General features: G+C 43.9%; 1 protein-coding gene across 2 annotated transcripts in view; it reads left to right on the top strand.

The window, feature by feature from the left end:
- Window positions 1-209: 209 nt before the first annotated feature.
- The window catches only part of ACBD5 (acyl-CoA binding domain containing 5), a 37,069-nt gene continuing 20,340 nt past the window's right edge, over window positions 210-16,938 (top strand). Inside the window, exons 1-6 of one of the 2 annotated variants that reach the window (XM_075827514.1) lie at window positions 210-318; window positions 2,836-2,958; window positions 5,863-5,983; window positions 8,365-8,437; window positions 10,776-10,890; window positions 11,014-11,046. In XM_075827514.1, the coding sequence (XP_075683629.1) occupies window positions 2,883-2,958; window positions 5,863-5,983; window positions 8,365-8,437; window positions 10,776-10,890; window positions 11,014-11,046 (418 nt within the window). In that variant the 5' untranslated portion in view covers window positions 210-318; window positions 2,836-2,882. The remainder of the gene's footprint in view (window positions 319-2,835; window positions 2,959-5,862; window positions 5,984-8,364; window positions 8,438-10,775; window positions 10,891-11,013; window positions 11,047-16,938) is intronic. The other variant, XM_075827516.1, reaches the window with a different exon arrangement.

Here is a 16,938-nt window from a genome sequence, read left to right as displayed (position 1 = left end):
CCAGTACACTAGAACATGTAAGAACATAAAATAACAGGAAATGAACATTTCTCCCTGCATCGATTGTGTTTTATTTGTTTTCATAATCGAATCTCACTACAACAAAATGGCCGCCCTAATGTTTACAATTTGTTTGTCCGCTGTCTTAGAAATGTTGGTATTGATAAAGATATTTGAAGTAAAAAAAAAATCCTTAGCGATCACGCGTTGCTGTGTTCGTGAATCTCTCTTAGGACTACATTTCCCGAGACGCTTTGCAGCAGGTTATGACAGATGGGGACACTATGACTTCTCCGGGCTCGGCAGGTGTCTTCACAGGTGATGGCTTCTTCCTTGTGCGATATTAGTGAGGCTTGAGCTGTCGCATAGGCTCAACAGTAGCCCATGGTTATTAGTATGTGTGTGTTTTGTTTCCTGCGTCCGGCCGCACGTCATCCTGACCTTTGTATCTGATGGTCTGGAGCTGCGGGGTCCTCACTGCTCAGCCCGGGTCCTGCTGCTCAGTGCCTGATGATTATTTAGCTTGTTTCTGGCGTATTTCTGATGCTTTTGTAGAGAAATCAAATAACCCTACAAAGCCTTTGGGGTGCACATATAATGTGCTGCTTAAAGGGGGTTTCCAGTAACAGACGTCTATATAATATCCACTAGACATGTCTGAGACATTGGGGTGTGACTACCGGGACCCCTTGTTATTTAATACATCTTGGACCCCCACTTATTCCAAGATCTGGGGTGCCTGCGACTTTCGGTTTAATTGCTATAGAAATTATTGTGTCGTTGGCGTCCATCGCGTAACCGATCCGGCCGTCGTGGGTTTCGTTATAATGTGTACAGAGCCTTAGGGTTTTTTCTACTGTTGTGTAAATAAAGTTTAATCGCTGTATAATGATGAATAACATAACTTTCTAATATGCTTTGTGTATCAATGCCTTACTGTTTTCAAGATGTCTGCTTGCTGTCACTGAATATAATCATTCTTGTTTACAACCAGAGGTCTAAAAGATGCTCAGAGCTCGTTACAAGATAGAGCTTGTATACACTGTAAGGCCTTGTTCACACAGTGCAGATTTGCTACAGATTTTGCATGTATTTTTATTTTTTTGCCAAAACCAGAATTGGATCCAGGAGAGCAGACGTATAATGCATTCCTTTATGTGTTTCTTCTGTTTTGGGATTAAAAAATACATGCAAAATCTGCACTGTGTGAACAAGGCCTTATGGTGCAGTCACACACGGCAGATCTAAGTTTCAGCCGTCTGAATGTAACTTGCAGAAATCCATGCACCTGCTGCAGAATCGACTCCATTCCAATGAATGGAACTGATTTTCAGTCGCAGAAAATTTCTGCAACAAATCTTCCGTGTGTGACTGCACCCTAATGAGCCATGCAAGTTTTCAATATAAGCTTTCAGACTCTATGTAAACCATGACTGTTACAATCACTGACAGCAAACGGAGTTAATGTCATAAATGCATTTTCTCGGACATTCACTTTAGGGCTAGGGCAACTTGCAATGTGAGTGACATGATGCAAATTTCTTGCCAAAAGAGTCCTGCAACTTTACTTCTATCTCTATAGCAGTCAAGGGATATGTACGATGGGCACGGCCGCATGTGATTGCCAATGACTTCTATGTAGCACCGCAGTGTTGCTTGATAATGCCACGACATTACAAAGATGTCACCTGCCCCCTCGTCCGCTATTACAATGTGTGACACTTCTGATCCATCGGGCTGACGCTGAGTGGCAGAACTGTGAGGCCATGTTCACACGCTAAGCAAAAAACCGCTGTAAAATACGGAGCTGTTTTCTCAGATTTTTAGCCGTTTTTTTAAGCATCGAGCGTCTTCTGATGCGTTTTTTTTGCGGCCGTTTTTGGAGCTGTTTTTCTATTGACCCAATGAAAAACGGCTCAAGAAGTGAAATGCACTTCTTTTTACAGGGTTTTTTTTTTACGCGCCGTTTTTTTCAATCAGCCCCGTAAAAAAAACCACCACGTCTGAATGAATTGCCTTTTTTACATTGAAATGAATGGGCAGATCTTTGGAGGCGTTCATATTCAGTTTTTTCAGCCGTTTTTCTGGGCCTTGTCCTACTCTTAGCCCCCTGTATTAGTCAGCGCAGAGACCCAGCACGTCCATGTATTACGTGGGTGGTCATTCATTTGAGTGACTAGCATGTGATACTTTATTTCCCCGGCAGCGGCTGCGTAGCGTAACTAGGAAGATTTGATATTCAGGACCCTAAGATAGTTGGGTGACAAACTATGGTCGCCATATTGATTTTCTCCCAGTTTTCCAAAAATATTTGAAGGGGTATTCCCATCTCAGACATTTATGGCACATCCGCAGGGTATGCCATAATTGTCCGATAGATGCAGGTCCCAACTCTAGGACCCCCAACTATCACTAGAACGGGGCCCTCTGACCCCGTCCTATTTTCTCCCGCTGCTACGCTAATATTTCCCGGACCCCATATAAGTGATTGGAATTTACAGAAACAGCGTAGCACGGCGAGCTCAGCTGTTTCTGCTGTTTTAGTAGCCGTAGATCAGCGACAGCAGAAGGTGGGATGAGGGTCAGGGGCCCCGTCCTAGAGATTGATGCAGGTTCCACCTCATCTATCGGACATTTATGACATATCCTGTGGATGTGCGATAAATGTCCGAGCTGGGAAGAACCATTAAACAAAGGAAAAGGCTGAACAGAATTAATAACCATGTTATAAAATACCAATATTATTGTTGGTGCGGAGCGCTTGTTCTTTATATCGGTCATAGGCCGCTGCAGTCCGATACCGTTTTCTAATAATGTTCTTCTTGTGTCTTCCAGCATTCTGATCTCTCGGGATCTGTTATTGCAATCTCCCTATCTACAATATGGCGGACACAAAACCACTACATCAAACAAGATTTGAAGCAGCCGTGAGTGTGATCCAGAGTTTGCCCAAGAATGGTGAGAATCCCGATACGGGGTTATGTATAATGTATTGTATATGTATTTGTATTCACAGGTGTCCCCCCATCTCCGTTCCCACTCCTGCAGGATGACGTGTTCTCCCTATAGACGCTGTGGTGATGTCACTGTGTTTGACACGATTGGTTGGCCCTGTCATGTGAAACGTCATCATGCAGGAGTGTATGGCTACAGAACGTCACACATACAGGATTTACTGTGGACAATTATCGCAGAAAATCCGAGGAGAGAAATCCGCAGGGGAAAATCTGCACAACATCATTCCGATTTTGGTGCAGATTTGCTGCTGCGGATCAGCTAAAATAAAAATCATCTGTATACTCACTTTATAAATCTTTTGCCGCTCCCCTGGAAACGCTAGCCTGGTACCCCCGGCGGTCTCTGTATCCTGACCTCCATGTGTCGACATGTGAAGGCCGCAGCCTGTGATTGGCAGCAGCTGTCATGTGACAGGGACTAGGATATGCAGACCGACGGGGGACCAGGCGTTACCAGGGGAGCGGCAGAAGATTGGGAAGGTGAGTATAGAGCTTATTTTTATTTTAAATACCTTTTTATAAATATAATTGTTCGCACCTGCGGATTTTGTTGCAGGTTTTTGGTCCAACTGCGACAATTGGCTTTTGTTGTGGACTTCGACTCCTAAGGTCGGGTTCCCACGGGTCGTATGTAAAATACGTAAAAATCACGCAGCGTGTCCGACCTAGTACATTCCGTCTGAAAAATTGCACCACATTGTGGTTCGTTTCTTCAGACGGATTTTCCGGTGCGGAAGGCAGCAGTAAAAAAAACGATCATACTTACCTAGGCTGTTTTGGCGACGCGTCCCTCCTGTGCAGTCCAGTTCGGCCTCCCTGGATGACGTTGCATCCCATGTGACCGCTGCAGCCAGTGATTGGCCTGTGATTGGCTGCAGCGGTCACATGGGATGTAACGCCATTCCAGGAGGCCGGGCTGAACGAAGAAACAGACTTCTGGATACGTATGTCTTTTTTTTCATTTTCTGTAGTTGCGATCTTTGTGGCGTAATCGCTGCGAATCCGCCACAAAAGTCGCAACACTTGGCTTTCTGTTTTGGGATTTGCTTCCCCAGGGAATTCAATGGGGAAAACCCGCAAGTCAACTAAAACGCAGCATAAATTCCGCAACGCAGGTCAATTTCTTAACGGTTACGCTGCAGTTTTTTTCGGCAGCGTGGGCATGAAATTTTCTAAATCTCATCCACTTTGCTGCTACTGTAAATGCTGCAGAATTTCCGCACAGAATTGCGTTACAGAGATTACGCAGCGTTTACGCCACGTGGGAACCCGGCCTAAATGTGACTTTCAAATCTGCACCCAATCTGTTTCATAAATTGACACGCTGTGGGTCGCTGCAGGTCAATTTCAGAGCGTGTTGTTGTGGTAATCTTATCAACTTCTGACAGAAAATCTTCAGCAATTTCGTTACATGTGAAAAAGCAAACGTGGCCGGGGACCCGAATAGTGGGAGGAAGGAATCAGTGAGGACTACTAAGAGTATGTTCACACATAGCACAAACACTGCGGAATCACCAACCAGATTTTCTGTGTGGAAATTCCGCAGCGTTTTCGTAAGAGAAATTGGCAATCTGCAGATTGAGACTCCTCACCGCAGGTCAATTCACTTTGCTGATATTGTAATACGGCGCTGAATTACCACACAGAATTTCCTGCTAAGTGTGAATATACCTGCAGGCTACATGCACACGCTGCGTAATTCAATGCGGAAAATCCGCACCAAAACCGCAGATGTGCGCACGTAATTCCGCAGCTAAAACCGCACATAATGGTGTGTTTTTACGCGTTTTTAGGAGCGGTATTTACATTTTGATGTGGAAATAGGTGCGGTTTTATGCTGCGTATTTTGTTACGTTTTTTAAAATCTACCCAGATACAATTCGCAAGCGGAAACGCAGGATAAATTGACCTGCTGCAAATTTTAAACTACGCACCGCAGGTCAATTTATGTGCAGAAAAAATCTGCGCCGTGTAGATGAGACTTCTTGAATTCTCATTTACTTTGCTGGTACTGTATTACGCTGCGGATTTGCCGCATGATAATCCGTGTGGAAATTCTGCACGTAATACGCAACGTGCGCGTTCAGCCTAAAAGTAAGCTGCACAGAATGCAGGTGGTTGGAGGAAGAAGTAATACAGGCAGCAGGCTTGTCTGGGTGAGTTTCTGCGCCATTCTTGACGATGGTTTGTGTCTGTTAATGAACTCAGCCTATTCATTTGTGCAATAACAGACACAGCTCGTGAACAAGAATGGCGCTTTTCTGAAAAAAAATAAAGACCTTTTTTTTAACAACCCCTTCCTCTAAAGACGCTCAAAATTTGTAACCTTGTATAAATCTGAAACCTGTCTACACTGATCATACACTTTAGTAGACCCCCCAATACATGTACATACTCAGATCAGCCAAACATGAAGGGAGATAGGCTGCTGCCAGTCACTCTGCTGCCGCTTATCTCCTGGAGAGCAAAGAATCAGAGTGGATAAAATCGAATACGCCGATTCTTGTTTCAGGATTCCTCCATACACATCAGATTGATCCCTCCAGCATTTATGGAATGTGTATGGTCGGCTTGAATATTAGGGTCATGTAATCCTGGTACACTAGGAGTTAATTCTTTATTTAACATTTTACAACTGTGGTTTTAAAAATGTAATCTAGCTCTAGTGTATTGCCAATTGTGAGTCTAAGGTATGAAATACAACTCCTTGTCTCATCAGTGGCCCAGGCTGCTGATCTGTTTCTCCCTCATGCTTTACACTGCAGCTCTGTGAGCTCAGATTGCCTGATCATTGTCACGTGTGGAATGAATAAAGGACTGAATGGATTGTGATATTTCCTTGCAGGCTCTTTCCAGCCATCCAATGACATGATGCTGAAATTCTACAGTTTTTACAAGCAAGCAACACAAGGACCGTGCAATATACAAAGACCTGGATTTTGGGATCCTGTTGGTCGATACAAATGGTGACTCCTTATAGCTGTGCTGTATATATAAAGTAATGGATTATGTTCCACCTAGTTGTATATTGGTTACTTTGACATAGTAGACACCCCTACGCGGCATATGAAACTCTACCCGCATGTGACTGGCACCATTCAGCCTTTACCTTTGTACCGGTGCTTATCTGCACAAATAGCCCACAGATAGACGCTGTGTATTTACTGGCTTCTTAAAGGGGTCTTGCGGGTTTATGAGTAAAAAAAAAAATTGGCTTCTTTGTATAATGAAACATTCTTTTTTAATTCCTCACCAATTGACAAGATCTCTGCTTGCTGTCAGTGAATCGGAACATTCTTGTTTACATTTAGAGGATGAAAATGTCTGGGGTTTCCTATGAGAGTTACCGCTGGTCCGGCTCCCGGCAAAAAGCTGATGTTGTTAATGGAAGATACGGCCGGCTGCTCATGTCTTACCTCTAGGACGCCCTTATAACTGATGGGACAATCATGGGATGGCCACTTTATGTCTAGTGTTAACAAATGTGTGGGAAAGATGAGTATAGGCAACTTACTAATATCTACTTTTTGGAAGTTTTGCGCCATTTTCTCCCTTTGTGAAGACACATCCCCTTGTTTGCCAAGTCTTCTGTCCCGACCGCACGCAGCTCCCATCCAGACAATGTCCGCAGATGGCAGGAGATGTGACAGGCTCGTCCATCAGCCTCTTCCATTGGATCACACTGTGTCTGCACTAGTATTTTGGACGCAAGCGCAACGCATAATACCCAGCATTCACTTGCGCTTCCACAGGTCCTGAATGTCCAGGAAATTACCTCTAGTACAGTGTGTTACAATGGAGAAGGCTGGTGGACGTGTCTCGTCACATACCCCTTCATTTTCTAGATGGGAGCGGCATGTGGTCAGGACTGTAAGCTTGGCTAACAAGACAGTGTGGCTTCACAAATAGAGAAAATGGCAAAGAACTTCTAAAAAGTAGATATTACAATGTCATTTCATAAAACTTTTGATATGTCATAGGGGCATGTTGGAAGTTTTGATCGGTGCTGGTCCGGGTACCAAGACCCCCTCCGATCGCTGAAACGAAGGGGCAGAAACGTTGTGCCCCTTTGGCTGTAAAGGGATCACTTTGGCTATTCTATTAGTCCATATTCAGCTAACCCCGCCATGCTGAGAAGAGCCGAGGTGATTCCATCACAGCCGAAGGGGAGCTGCACTTGGCTGAAAGCTTCTGCCCCTTTGTTTCAACGATCCGTGAAGGTCTCAGTACCCGGACCCCCACCGTTTAAAACGTTTGACATGTCAAAAGTTTTATGAAACGTCCGTCACTTTTTAACATTAGACATAAAATGACCAACCCCATGAAGCTGAATTCTGTGGACAGAGTTGAAGAGCATATGATTTTCCTGTTTTGCTATGTGAGGCCCTGAGGTTCACACTGAGTTTTTTTTACACGTTTTTTGACACAGAAACCGGGTCGGAAAACGCACCAAAAATGCCTCCCATTGATTTCAATGGGAGGCGAAGGCGTTTTTTTCCCCTTAGTGGAAAAACCGTCTCGTGGGAAAAAGGAGTGACATGCCCTATCTTTGGGCGTTCACGTCTCTGACCTCCCATTGACATCAATGGGAGGCAGAGAAAGCGTATTTCGCTGTGTTTTTGCCCGCAGCACTCAACGTCTGCAAGCGAAAAATGCCGCGAAAATCGCGGCAAACAGTGTACAGGCAGATCATAATCTGCCTCAAAATTTGCCTTAAAAAAACTGTGTGAACAGGGCCTTAGGCTTTGTTCACATCTGTGTCAGGGCTCCGTTCATGGGTTCCGTCTTAGCTTTCCGTCAGGGGAACCCATGAACAGAACCCTGACTGAAACAAACGGAGACCACATGTTTCTGTTTTCATCACCTTTGATTTCAATGGTGACGGATCCGGTGCGAATGGTTCCTGTTTGTCTCCGTTGTTCAAGGGTTCCATCGTTTTGGCGGAATCAATGCCATAGCGGAATCGCTGTCGCTTCTGAAGCGTAATGTTACTCAGGTAATGGATGCATATTAGGCAATTGCTTACAATGCTACTCCCTAATATAGAGAAGTGACTCTTAAAGTAGAAAGTCTCCACATGCATACCATAAACAAGATTTAAAAGTACTAGTGATTAACAAAATACTGAATATTATAACGGGGTCTCCCATAACATGGCCGGCATGCTGTATAGCGCCGAGCCGCTTCTCCTTCTTGGCTAGTGACAGTTTATAGAGTAACTATTAGAGTGGACCATGTTAGGACCCCCTTTTATCTTAATCATTACGCTGGTTCCCATTTGATTTTTAGAACTTTATTTTCTTTCCTTTTGCTTTATCTTGTTGGGTTGATTTTTCTTTTTTTTCAGGGATGCCTGGAACTCATTGGGTGACATGTCTAAGGAAGACGCCATGATTGCTTATGTTGATGAAATGAAGAAGGTAAGAAGTTATGAACTATTTGCCTCAGAAAAATGTGTGAAATCATCCAACATGTTTGCCAGAAACTGACGATCTTGATATTCCATCTTTAGGCCCTGTTCACATTGAGTTTTTTTGCAGGCAAAAAAATCTGCCTCAAAATTCTGTCAGGTATTTTGAGGCAGATTTTGACCTGTCTGCACTCTTTTTGCCGCTTTATTTGCGGCGTTTTTTGGCTGCGGGCAAAAAACACCACAAAAACCGCTTTCTCTGCCTCCCATTGATGTTAATGGGAGGTCCTAGACTGAAAAGCCTGAAGAAAGGGCATGCCGCTTCTCCCCCCCAGAGTGTTTTTTTTCCCGCTCGCGGGAAAAAAACCGCCTCTGCCTCCAATTGAAATCAATGGGAGGCAATTTCGGCCGTTTTTTGCGCGGTTTCCGTGTCAAAAACTGCTCCAAGAGACTTTGTGTGAACAGGGCCTTAAAGTCTGCTGTAGTAATGTAAAATTCCAGGAATATCTGCTCACTCGGTGCAGACTGATGATCTGGGTCATTCGATTTCTGGCGGAAAATTATAAGCGCTCTGCCGGGATTTGATTACCGCTAAGTAGATTGTGGTAATTTCATCCAGAAGCTGCTCACACCTCACTTCTCCGGCATCTCACTTATCTTCTAGGTTGTGTAATGTCCTCTAGTATTTCACATGAGGATAAAACGCAGGAGTTCTGCGGGATTTCACAAATACTGGATTGCAACACAAGGCGAGAACTAGAACTAGAGCACGGGTCAATAACTTGTGCAGGGTATGGACGGGGGATGCGTTTTGGCTTTTATAGCTCAGGGGCGTAAACTGTGTTCATACTGGTGGTTATGGTTGATATCAGGTGGCCTGAAAGTAATTCTAATATCTGGGTCAGATATGCTTAGTCTGACCAAAAAAGATGGCGGAGCAATAATTACTGTGTTATATAGGCTAAATGTATTCAATGGGGGAGGGGCTGATGTGGAAGTCTTCATGATATTGGTTATAATGATAAATATAGCTGCACTGAACAAGATGCGTAGAAGAAATAGATTTAGGCTGGATTGACTTGCTTTGATAGAAATCAGAAATAGATATGTCATCGGTATCTCTCAGTAGTGCAGCCTCAGGTTTTTGGCCTGTAACTTCTGTTATAGGAGCCTGTCTGGCAACAAACTTTTCAGCAGGTCAGATTCAGTTCAAGCAATTGTTGTCAGTCGTATTGGATTATTTGTATACATATAGATCTGTACTTAAGCCCCTATTACAACGGCCAATTTTGGCCGGTGCAACGAGCGCTGATCAACGAGACATCGTTGATCGGCGCTCGTTTGCTCCTGTCACATGGAGCTATGGTTTTGGACGAGCAGGCGTTACTCCGATCGCTCGTCCCCATACATTATTATCATGTCGGCAGCGCTTCTCCCTGTTTACACCTGGAGACGCGCTGCCGACAACGATAATATTTCACTTTTTTAAAACGATACGACCTGCAGATGAACGAGTGTTTGCTCATTCATCTGCTGATCGTGGTCCTGTTTACACCGGGCAATTATCGGCAGCGAGTGTTCTATGAACGCTTGTCTGCCCGATTAATTGCCCAGTGTAAAACCCCCTCAATGGTCCTCCCATATGCGCCGTGAAAACAAGCGCTGATCAACGATTATTACGATCGCTCGTCCCCATACATTTCTATCATGTCGGCAGCGAATTCTCTGTTTACAACGGAACGTGTGCTGCCGACAATGGTAATATTTCTTGCTGCATAAACCATACAATCAGGGCAATGATCGGGAACCATATGAACGCTCGTTTGCACGATTATTGGGTCCTGGCCGGCCAAATCTAATTTATATAATTAATACTTAAAGGAAATCTTCTAGAAGAAAATTAAAAAAGAAACCCCTTTTTGTTTTGTTTAAATGTGAAAACTTCTTTCAACATCTTTTCAAAATCTTATTTCGATGCTGAGATATGATTGCTTGAAGTGACAGGCCTAAAGCCTGAGGCTGCACTACTGATATTCTGACAACATGTGCACTTCTGATTTCCGGTGCACTGTTGTCATAAAGACTTGTGTGGGTTAAAGTCAACATCAATCTCTACATCATACCTGTCATGAATAGTGGCCGCTATGTGTGGGGACATCCGTGGATGCTTTGGATCCACACACTTTATAGAAATCAGAAGGGGACATATTTTTAATGTGCACTAAGGGTCTTTATTTCTCTTCTAGCAGATCCCAATTAAAGAAACTTAAAGAAATAAATGTAGCATTAAAAAAAATATAAAATGAATCCTTGTGCTATTGTGTGACTTCTATCCTTTCGTACACTAGATCCTTGAGACAATGCCAATGACAGAGAAAGTGGAAGAATTACTCCAGGTCATAGGTCCATTTTATGAACTAGTGGAAGACAAAAAACTTGGGCGAGGATCTGGTGTAACTTCAGGTTGGTCAAACGTCTTTGTGTTTTAGAATACTTTTAGTTTGTTTCTCCTTTTCTATCTGTTCACTTCCTCCAATCAAAACGTTCTGCTCTTTTTTTTCTTCTTCTTCCTCTTCTGCATACAAGTACGCCTGGACAAAGTTACTAAATCTTTAGAAGGTATGAAGGAAAATTTCATTTTGACGTCTTTATTTTTCTCTTTCCTATAATACCCTATAGAAGCCTTAAAAAAAAAAAAAATCGGCAAAAAGTTACATGCAGCAGCATTTTACTGTAAATGATGTTACTGTATACTACTTTTAGTACAGTTTAGAAATGAAAGCATGGGTGATTGCGGAATATTGTTCTAAAGTCCAACTCCTTCACAATTTAACAGACTTCAGAGCTGAAATCTCTGATCATGACTTGCTGGCTCAATATCTACACAGAGCTTGCTCTAACACTCGCACCTATGTCGAGAACAGGGGGTCCTCAATAGCCGTTCCGTCTGGTGAGGCAGCTGCTTGCCACAGCATCCAATCAGAAAATGAAAAGAGGGGTGGCCGTGCATGTGCGCGGCTCTCTACATACTGTTTTATGGGATTTACAGAAACGGCCAAGCGTCCCGTGGATATGCCATACATGTCGGGGAATAACCCTCTAAGTCTTCACTACAGACAATATACAGCAAACGGGTGTAGTTAAAAGTAACTGTCCCACAGCATTATAGGTCAGCATTTAGGGGGTGTGTCTGACAATTCTTGTTGACTGTTTCCAATAACAACCAGCAGAGCTGTGAATGGGGCTTATGATAAGAAATGCAATGAATTGATACAATTATTCACATTTTTATGTAGATTACAGCTATTTTAAACTGTAAAATACTATTCAAAGCTTTTTATTAAATTATTTTTCCGAGTGTTACATAAAGGACTCTCCATAAACAATACCCATCTACAACTACAAAAATGATACAATAAATATATCCAAGAACATCTATCACTTCTTAGGATAAGAAAGAAGGTTTCATAATTTTATTACACTTTTAAAATATGTTTAGAGGTTTTTCCCTCTTGAAAATACTCTCCCCCTATAGATCATTCAAGGTCCCATATAAGAGATTACTCATAGGCAAATAATATGACCACAAGGAAAAAAAGGCAACGTGACTGACAGGCGTGTTCCCTATCATTACCTGTTGTCTCAATGTTGGGTTTCCACGATCACAAGAATCTCGACCATGTCACAATCCTTGTCATGCAACTTTTTCCCCCATAGGGAAACATTGGGATTGTGTGTGAGTCACGGTAATCCAACAATTTTATGTTAACTCTCCTAAAAATCTAGTAAAACGTCATATATTTGGAGATTGTGACAAAATATATCACACCATACGAAACATCTCATCGTACGTGGAGTAGCACCACAGCCTGGACCTGGTTGTAGGTGTCCATTAGCTTTTAGTAATGAATTATTTTATTTTGTATTATTTTGTGTCATTTATTTCCTGTATTTTTTTTTTTTAGTTTTGTCCTATTTTTTTGTTCTTTATGTTATGAATACTTTTCCCATTGTCACAAACCTTAAAGAGGATCTGTCCGCTTTCCTGATGTGTCTATTTTAGTCAATACTTGTATTCCACATAAAATTACATTTCTGGAGTACTTTTTCTTAGAAGTCTGCGTTATGCTTTTCCTTCTGTTATTCCTCCTTGAAATGAATACATTGACAACTAGTTGATACCATTTCCTGCGTCATTAGGGTGTATCCCTACACAATGTGACGTGGTCAGCACTGATATACAGTATCAGACTGTAGAGACACACTCAATCACTCCATAGACAGTGGGAATGGTAACGCCCTGTTGTTAATTTATTCATACATTTCCAGGAGGAATAACAGAGGAACGACACACCACAGAGTTCTAAGAAAAGGTGCCTCCAGCATTACTATTTACAAGCATGTACTGATACAGACATGTCGGGAGAGCTGTCAAGACCTCTTGAACTGTTGCTCAAGGTAAAATGACACTCTGGCTGGTTGAGTGATTATTGGCTGTGATCCAGTGTTTTTGTTGTTTTTAGTTAATCCACCATATCTGTGCACAACATTTTCAGAGTTTCTGTTTTTCAACTGGCTTGGGATTTCAAAGTTCATGGTGTTACAGGTTTGATAATACTGTGTGCCATGCAAGAGGGGAATGTGAATGATTTGCCGCTCAGGAGAGGGCTGTAATGTGTCTGTAGCAGACATTATGCCGAGGGTTGGTAATGATCAGTGCATTGATTGTCTGTACATCCGACCAGCCCAGAGGAGAACGGTCAGCATTGTGGTAGGCAAAATGAGCACTTTAATGTGACAAATTCTGCGGATGCAGCGCACTTTATACCATAACAACGGGGCTTTATAACCTGGGCATTTCCTCCATTAATTCTTAGCTACAATGTATTTCTGATAACAATCACTTAATAAGAGCCTAGAAGGAAACGGAAAATCATTGCTTGAGAACTTCATAAACTGGTGCCAGGGATTAAGCCTTGTAAGACCTCATGTTATACCCAGGGGTTCTGTTCTTCTTATGTACATTATATACCAATGCTGTACCAGAGCCCAGACCACGGCAAGGGGGGGGGAAGGGGGGGTGGGTCATTCCATGGGCATGTCCGATTCAAAAGTGTATATACTCAAGTCTATGTACGCATTGTGGTGCCCATAGAGTGGACATAGTCATAACATTAAAACCACCTGCCTAATATTGTTTAGGTGGTCACAAGACAACTGCAGTGTGGCATTATCCTGCTGAAACAGGCCCCTGCCATTAGGAAATACCGTTCCCATAACGGGTTGTACTTGGTCTGCCGCAATGATTTGGTAGGTACTTCCTGACAAAGTAACATTCACATGAATGCCAGGACCCAAGGTTTCCCAGCAGAGCATTGCCCAGATCATCACACTGCCTCCCCGGCTTGTCTTCTTCCCATAGTGCATCCTGGTGCCATCTCTTTTCCAGGTAAGCGGCGCACACGCACCCGGCCATCCACATGATGTAAAAGAAAACGTGACACATCAGACCAGACACCTTCTTCCATTACATGGTTCAGTTTTGATGCTCACATGCCCATTGTAGGCGCTTTTGACAGCGGACGGGGGGTCAGCATGGGCACTCTGACCAGTCAGTAGCTACGCACCCCCAAACACCGCAATCTGCGATGCTCTGCGTGTTCTGACACCTTTCTATCATAGCCAGCAGTAACTTTTTCAGCAATTTGTGGTCCAGTAAATCTTCTTTGGGATCGGACCAGACTTTCTAGTTTCACTCCCCACACGCCTCAATGAACCTTATGTGCCCATGACCCTGTCCCTGGTTCATCGGATGCCCTTCTTTGGGCGACTTTTAGTAGGTACTAACCACCGGGAACACCCCACAAGACCTGCAGTTTTGGAGATGTTTGGCTCTTGTGACAATCATGAGATCTTTACACTTTCCCATTTTTCCCACTTCCAACACATCAACTTCAAGAACTGACTGTTCACTTGCTGCCTAATATATGCCACCCCTTGTCAGGCGCCATTGTGGTGAGATAATCAGTTATCTCACATTACAGCTGAAACGCTTTGTAAAAACACGCTTTTTTGGCCAGCTTTTCAAAATGCAACAAAGATGCACAATGCGAACCCGGCCTGAATCAGTACACAGCACCTGTATAGCTGCAGACCTGATATCGCAGCTCGAAGACCACATTAACATATTGTATAAATTGTAGACATTTTGCACTCTTGAAACCGGTTTGTTCAGTAATGACAGAAATGATTATTGAACTTTTGAAATGTGCAGTCGTGTCAATGGCCAGAGGAAGTTTGGGGCTGTATGTATACAGTATATACTCTACAAAAACAGAGGTAGCATGAGATACAGAAACAGGACAACTTATATCATCGCAAGGCAATGCAGTCCGTACACCCGAGGGGCCGCCCTCAACTTCCACATGGCCAATTAGAAACCCACTGCCCTCCCTAAGACATGTACAGAGATGATTACTACCACATGAACAACCATAGTAGCTTCTATAGGGCCTAGCAGCTGGGAGCGGGGTCTTACTCATACTATTAAAGGGGTTTTCTGGGACTAAAACATTAAGGCCTCATGCACACGTCCGTGCCTGTAATCACGGCCCGCGATTGTGGGCACGGCCGGCCGCATTTTCGTGCCGTGCTCCCATACAAAGTATGGGAGCACGGCCCGTAAAAAACGAAAAGTAGGACATGCTCCATAATTCCCGGCACGGTTCTACAGCATAGACACCTATCCGTAGCGGTACGGAATGGTGTCCGCGGCCAATAGGACCGTTTTACGGTCCACAATTACCGAGATTTTGTACGGTCGTGTGCATGGGGCCTAAGAGTTTATTCATTGTGGTCTGACCCCTGGGATCATCCTAACTTCAGTGAGCGCCGCGCCCCTTCATTGTTAATGTAGGCATATTGGTTTGTTCAGACATACGGCTATGCCCGGTATACTTGAATTGGATAAACAATGGCGCTTCAGCGAGTGCCATGGCCCCTTCGTTCTGATGATCGCTTGGTGTCAGACTCCCACTGATCGATCAGGTTCCCTGCTTCGCTCCTCATCCTGCTTGATAATTGACCTCCTTGTCTGGACTGTTTCTAATGTTCTCTGTGACACTGGAGCTACAATAAAATTTGCACCAATTTTGCATACAACTATCTGCGTGCTATCCAATTTTCTTAACTTTTTAGATGTTATTGGGCCCGTTGCAGTGTGTCCCCCAGGACGTGCACCACCGTTCATGAAGGGTAGAAGACAGTGCAGCTTACGCAAAAAATCTCTTCTCTGCGGATCACAGCTGCTGTCTCTGCAATCCATGTGTTTTGTCTTTTTGGGGATGTTTACTGCATGTTTTCTGACCAAACAAAACTCTGTATGTCGTAGTTTATTGTGTAGAATTTAATCTAGGAAATGCTTCCTGGTCTTCAGCTGGCCATAGACATTAAATAACTGCCCTCCGAAAAGTTGTTTGGCCACCAGTTATAACACCTGATCCTCTATTAACATGCACTTTCAGCTCGGGCAGACATGCATCTGTTTCTGTGGAGTTAGGGGGGTTGAGTGGTAGCTGGGCACCTCTGGTGCCACTGATCCAGGTAATACAACAGAGGATCTGCCAGAAAAAAATCCAACATGGCCAATATTAATTTTCCTGAGAGTGGACATCCAGCTGGCACTCATACACATTAGATCAGGGGACAGCAAGCTTTGACACTCAAGCTGCTGTGAAACTACAACTCCCAGCATGCCTTGACAGCCAACGATTGTTAGGGCATGCTGGGAGTTGTAGATTCACAACAGCTGGAGTGCCGAAGGTTGCTGACACATGCATTAGATCCTCTGCAGACCCCGCTAATGTACTAGTGTGTATGACAGATCTTTTAGTATGGCGTGCCGATAAAAAAATAAAATCAATATGAGATGAAGTACTCTGTGTGCCGATGGGGGGTGCACATAGGAGAGACCGCGGCTACTGAACACAAGCTTCCGGGGGGGGGGGGGGTTTGCACATAGAGACCATGGCTATTGAACATCCGATTAGGGGAGGGGTGCACTTAGTAGAGACTGCAGCTACTGAACACCAGCTTCAGGGGGGTGCACATAGGCGAGACCATGGCTACTGAACACTAGCTCCCGGGAGGGGGGGGGTGTGCACAGCACAGAGGAGAGACCACGGCTATTGAACATCAGATTAGGGGAGGGAAGGTGCACATAGGAGAGAGAACAGCCAGAGATTTCCTTGGGGGTGGGGGGTTTGCACATAAGAGAAAAAGCTGCCAGAGATTTCCTTGGGACGGGGAACTGTGACATACATAGTGGAAAGAGCTGCCAGACATTTCATTGTGGTGGGGGTTGGGGTTTCAGGGACAAATATTTGCCACTGAGACATTGATTTCTAGACTGACTTTAACTTCCTTTTACAGAGACCTGTGCTGGTGCTGATCACCAGGAGAGAGAGCGGCGCTTCATTATACGCTTGTCAGCGCTGAACTCCATCAATTCTT

This window comes from Rhinoderma darwinii, chromosome 5 (genome assembly GCF_050947455.1).
Source record: "Rhinoderma darwinii isolate aRhiDar2 chromosome 5, aRhiDar2.hap1, whole genome shotgun sequence".
In the NCBI taxonomy this organism is placed as follows: Eukaryota; Metazoa; Chordata; class Amphibia; order Anura; family Rhinodermatidae; genus Rhinoderma; species Rhinoderma darwinii.
This window is presented reverse-complemented; position numbering and strand designations above follow the sequence as displayed.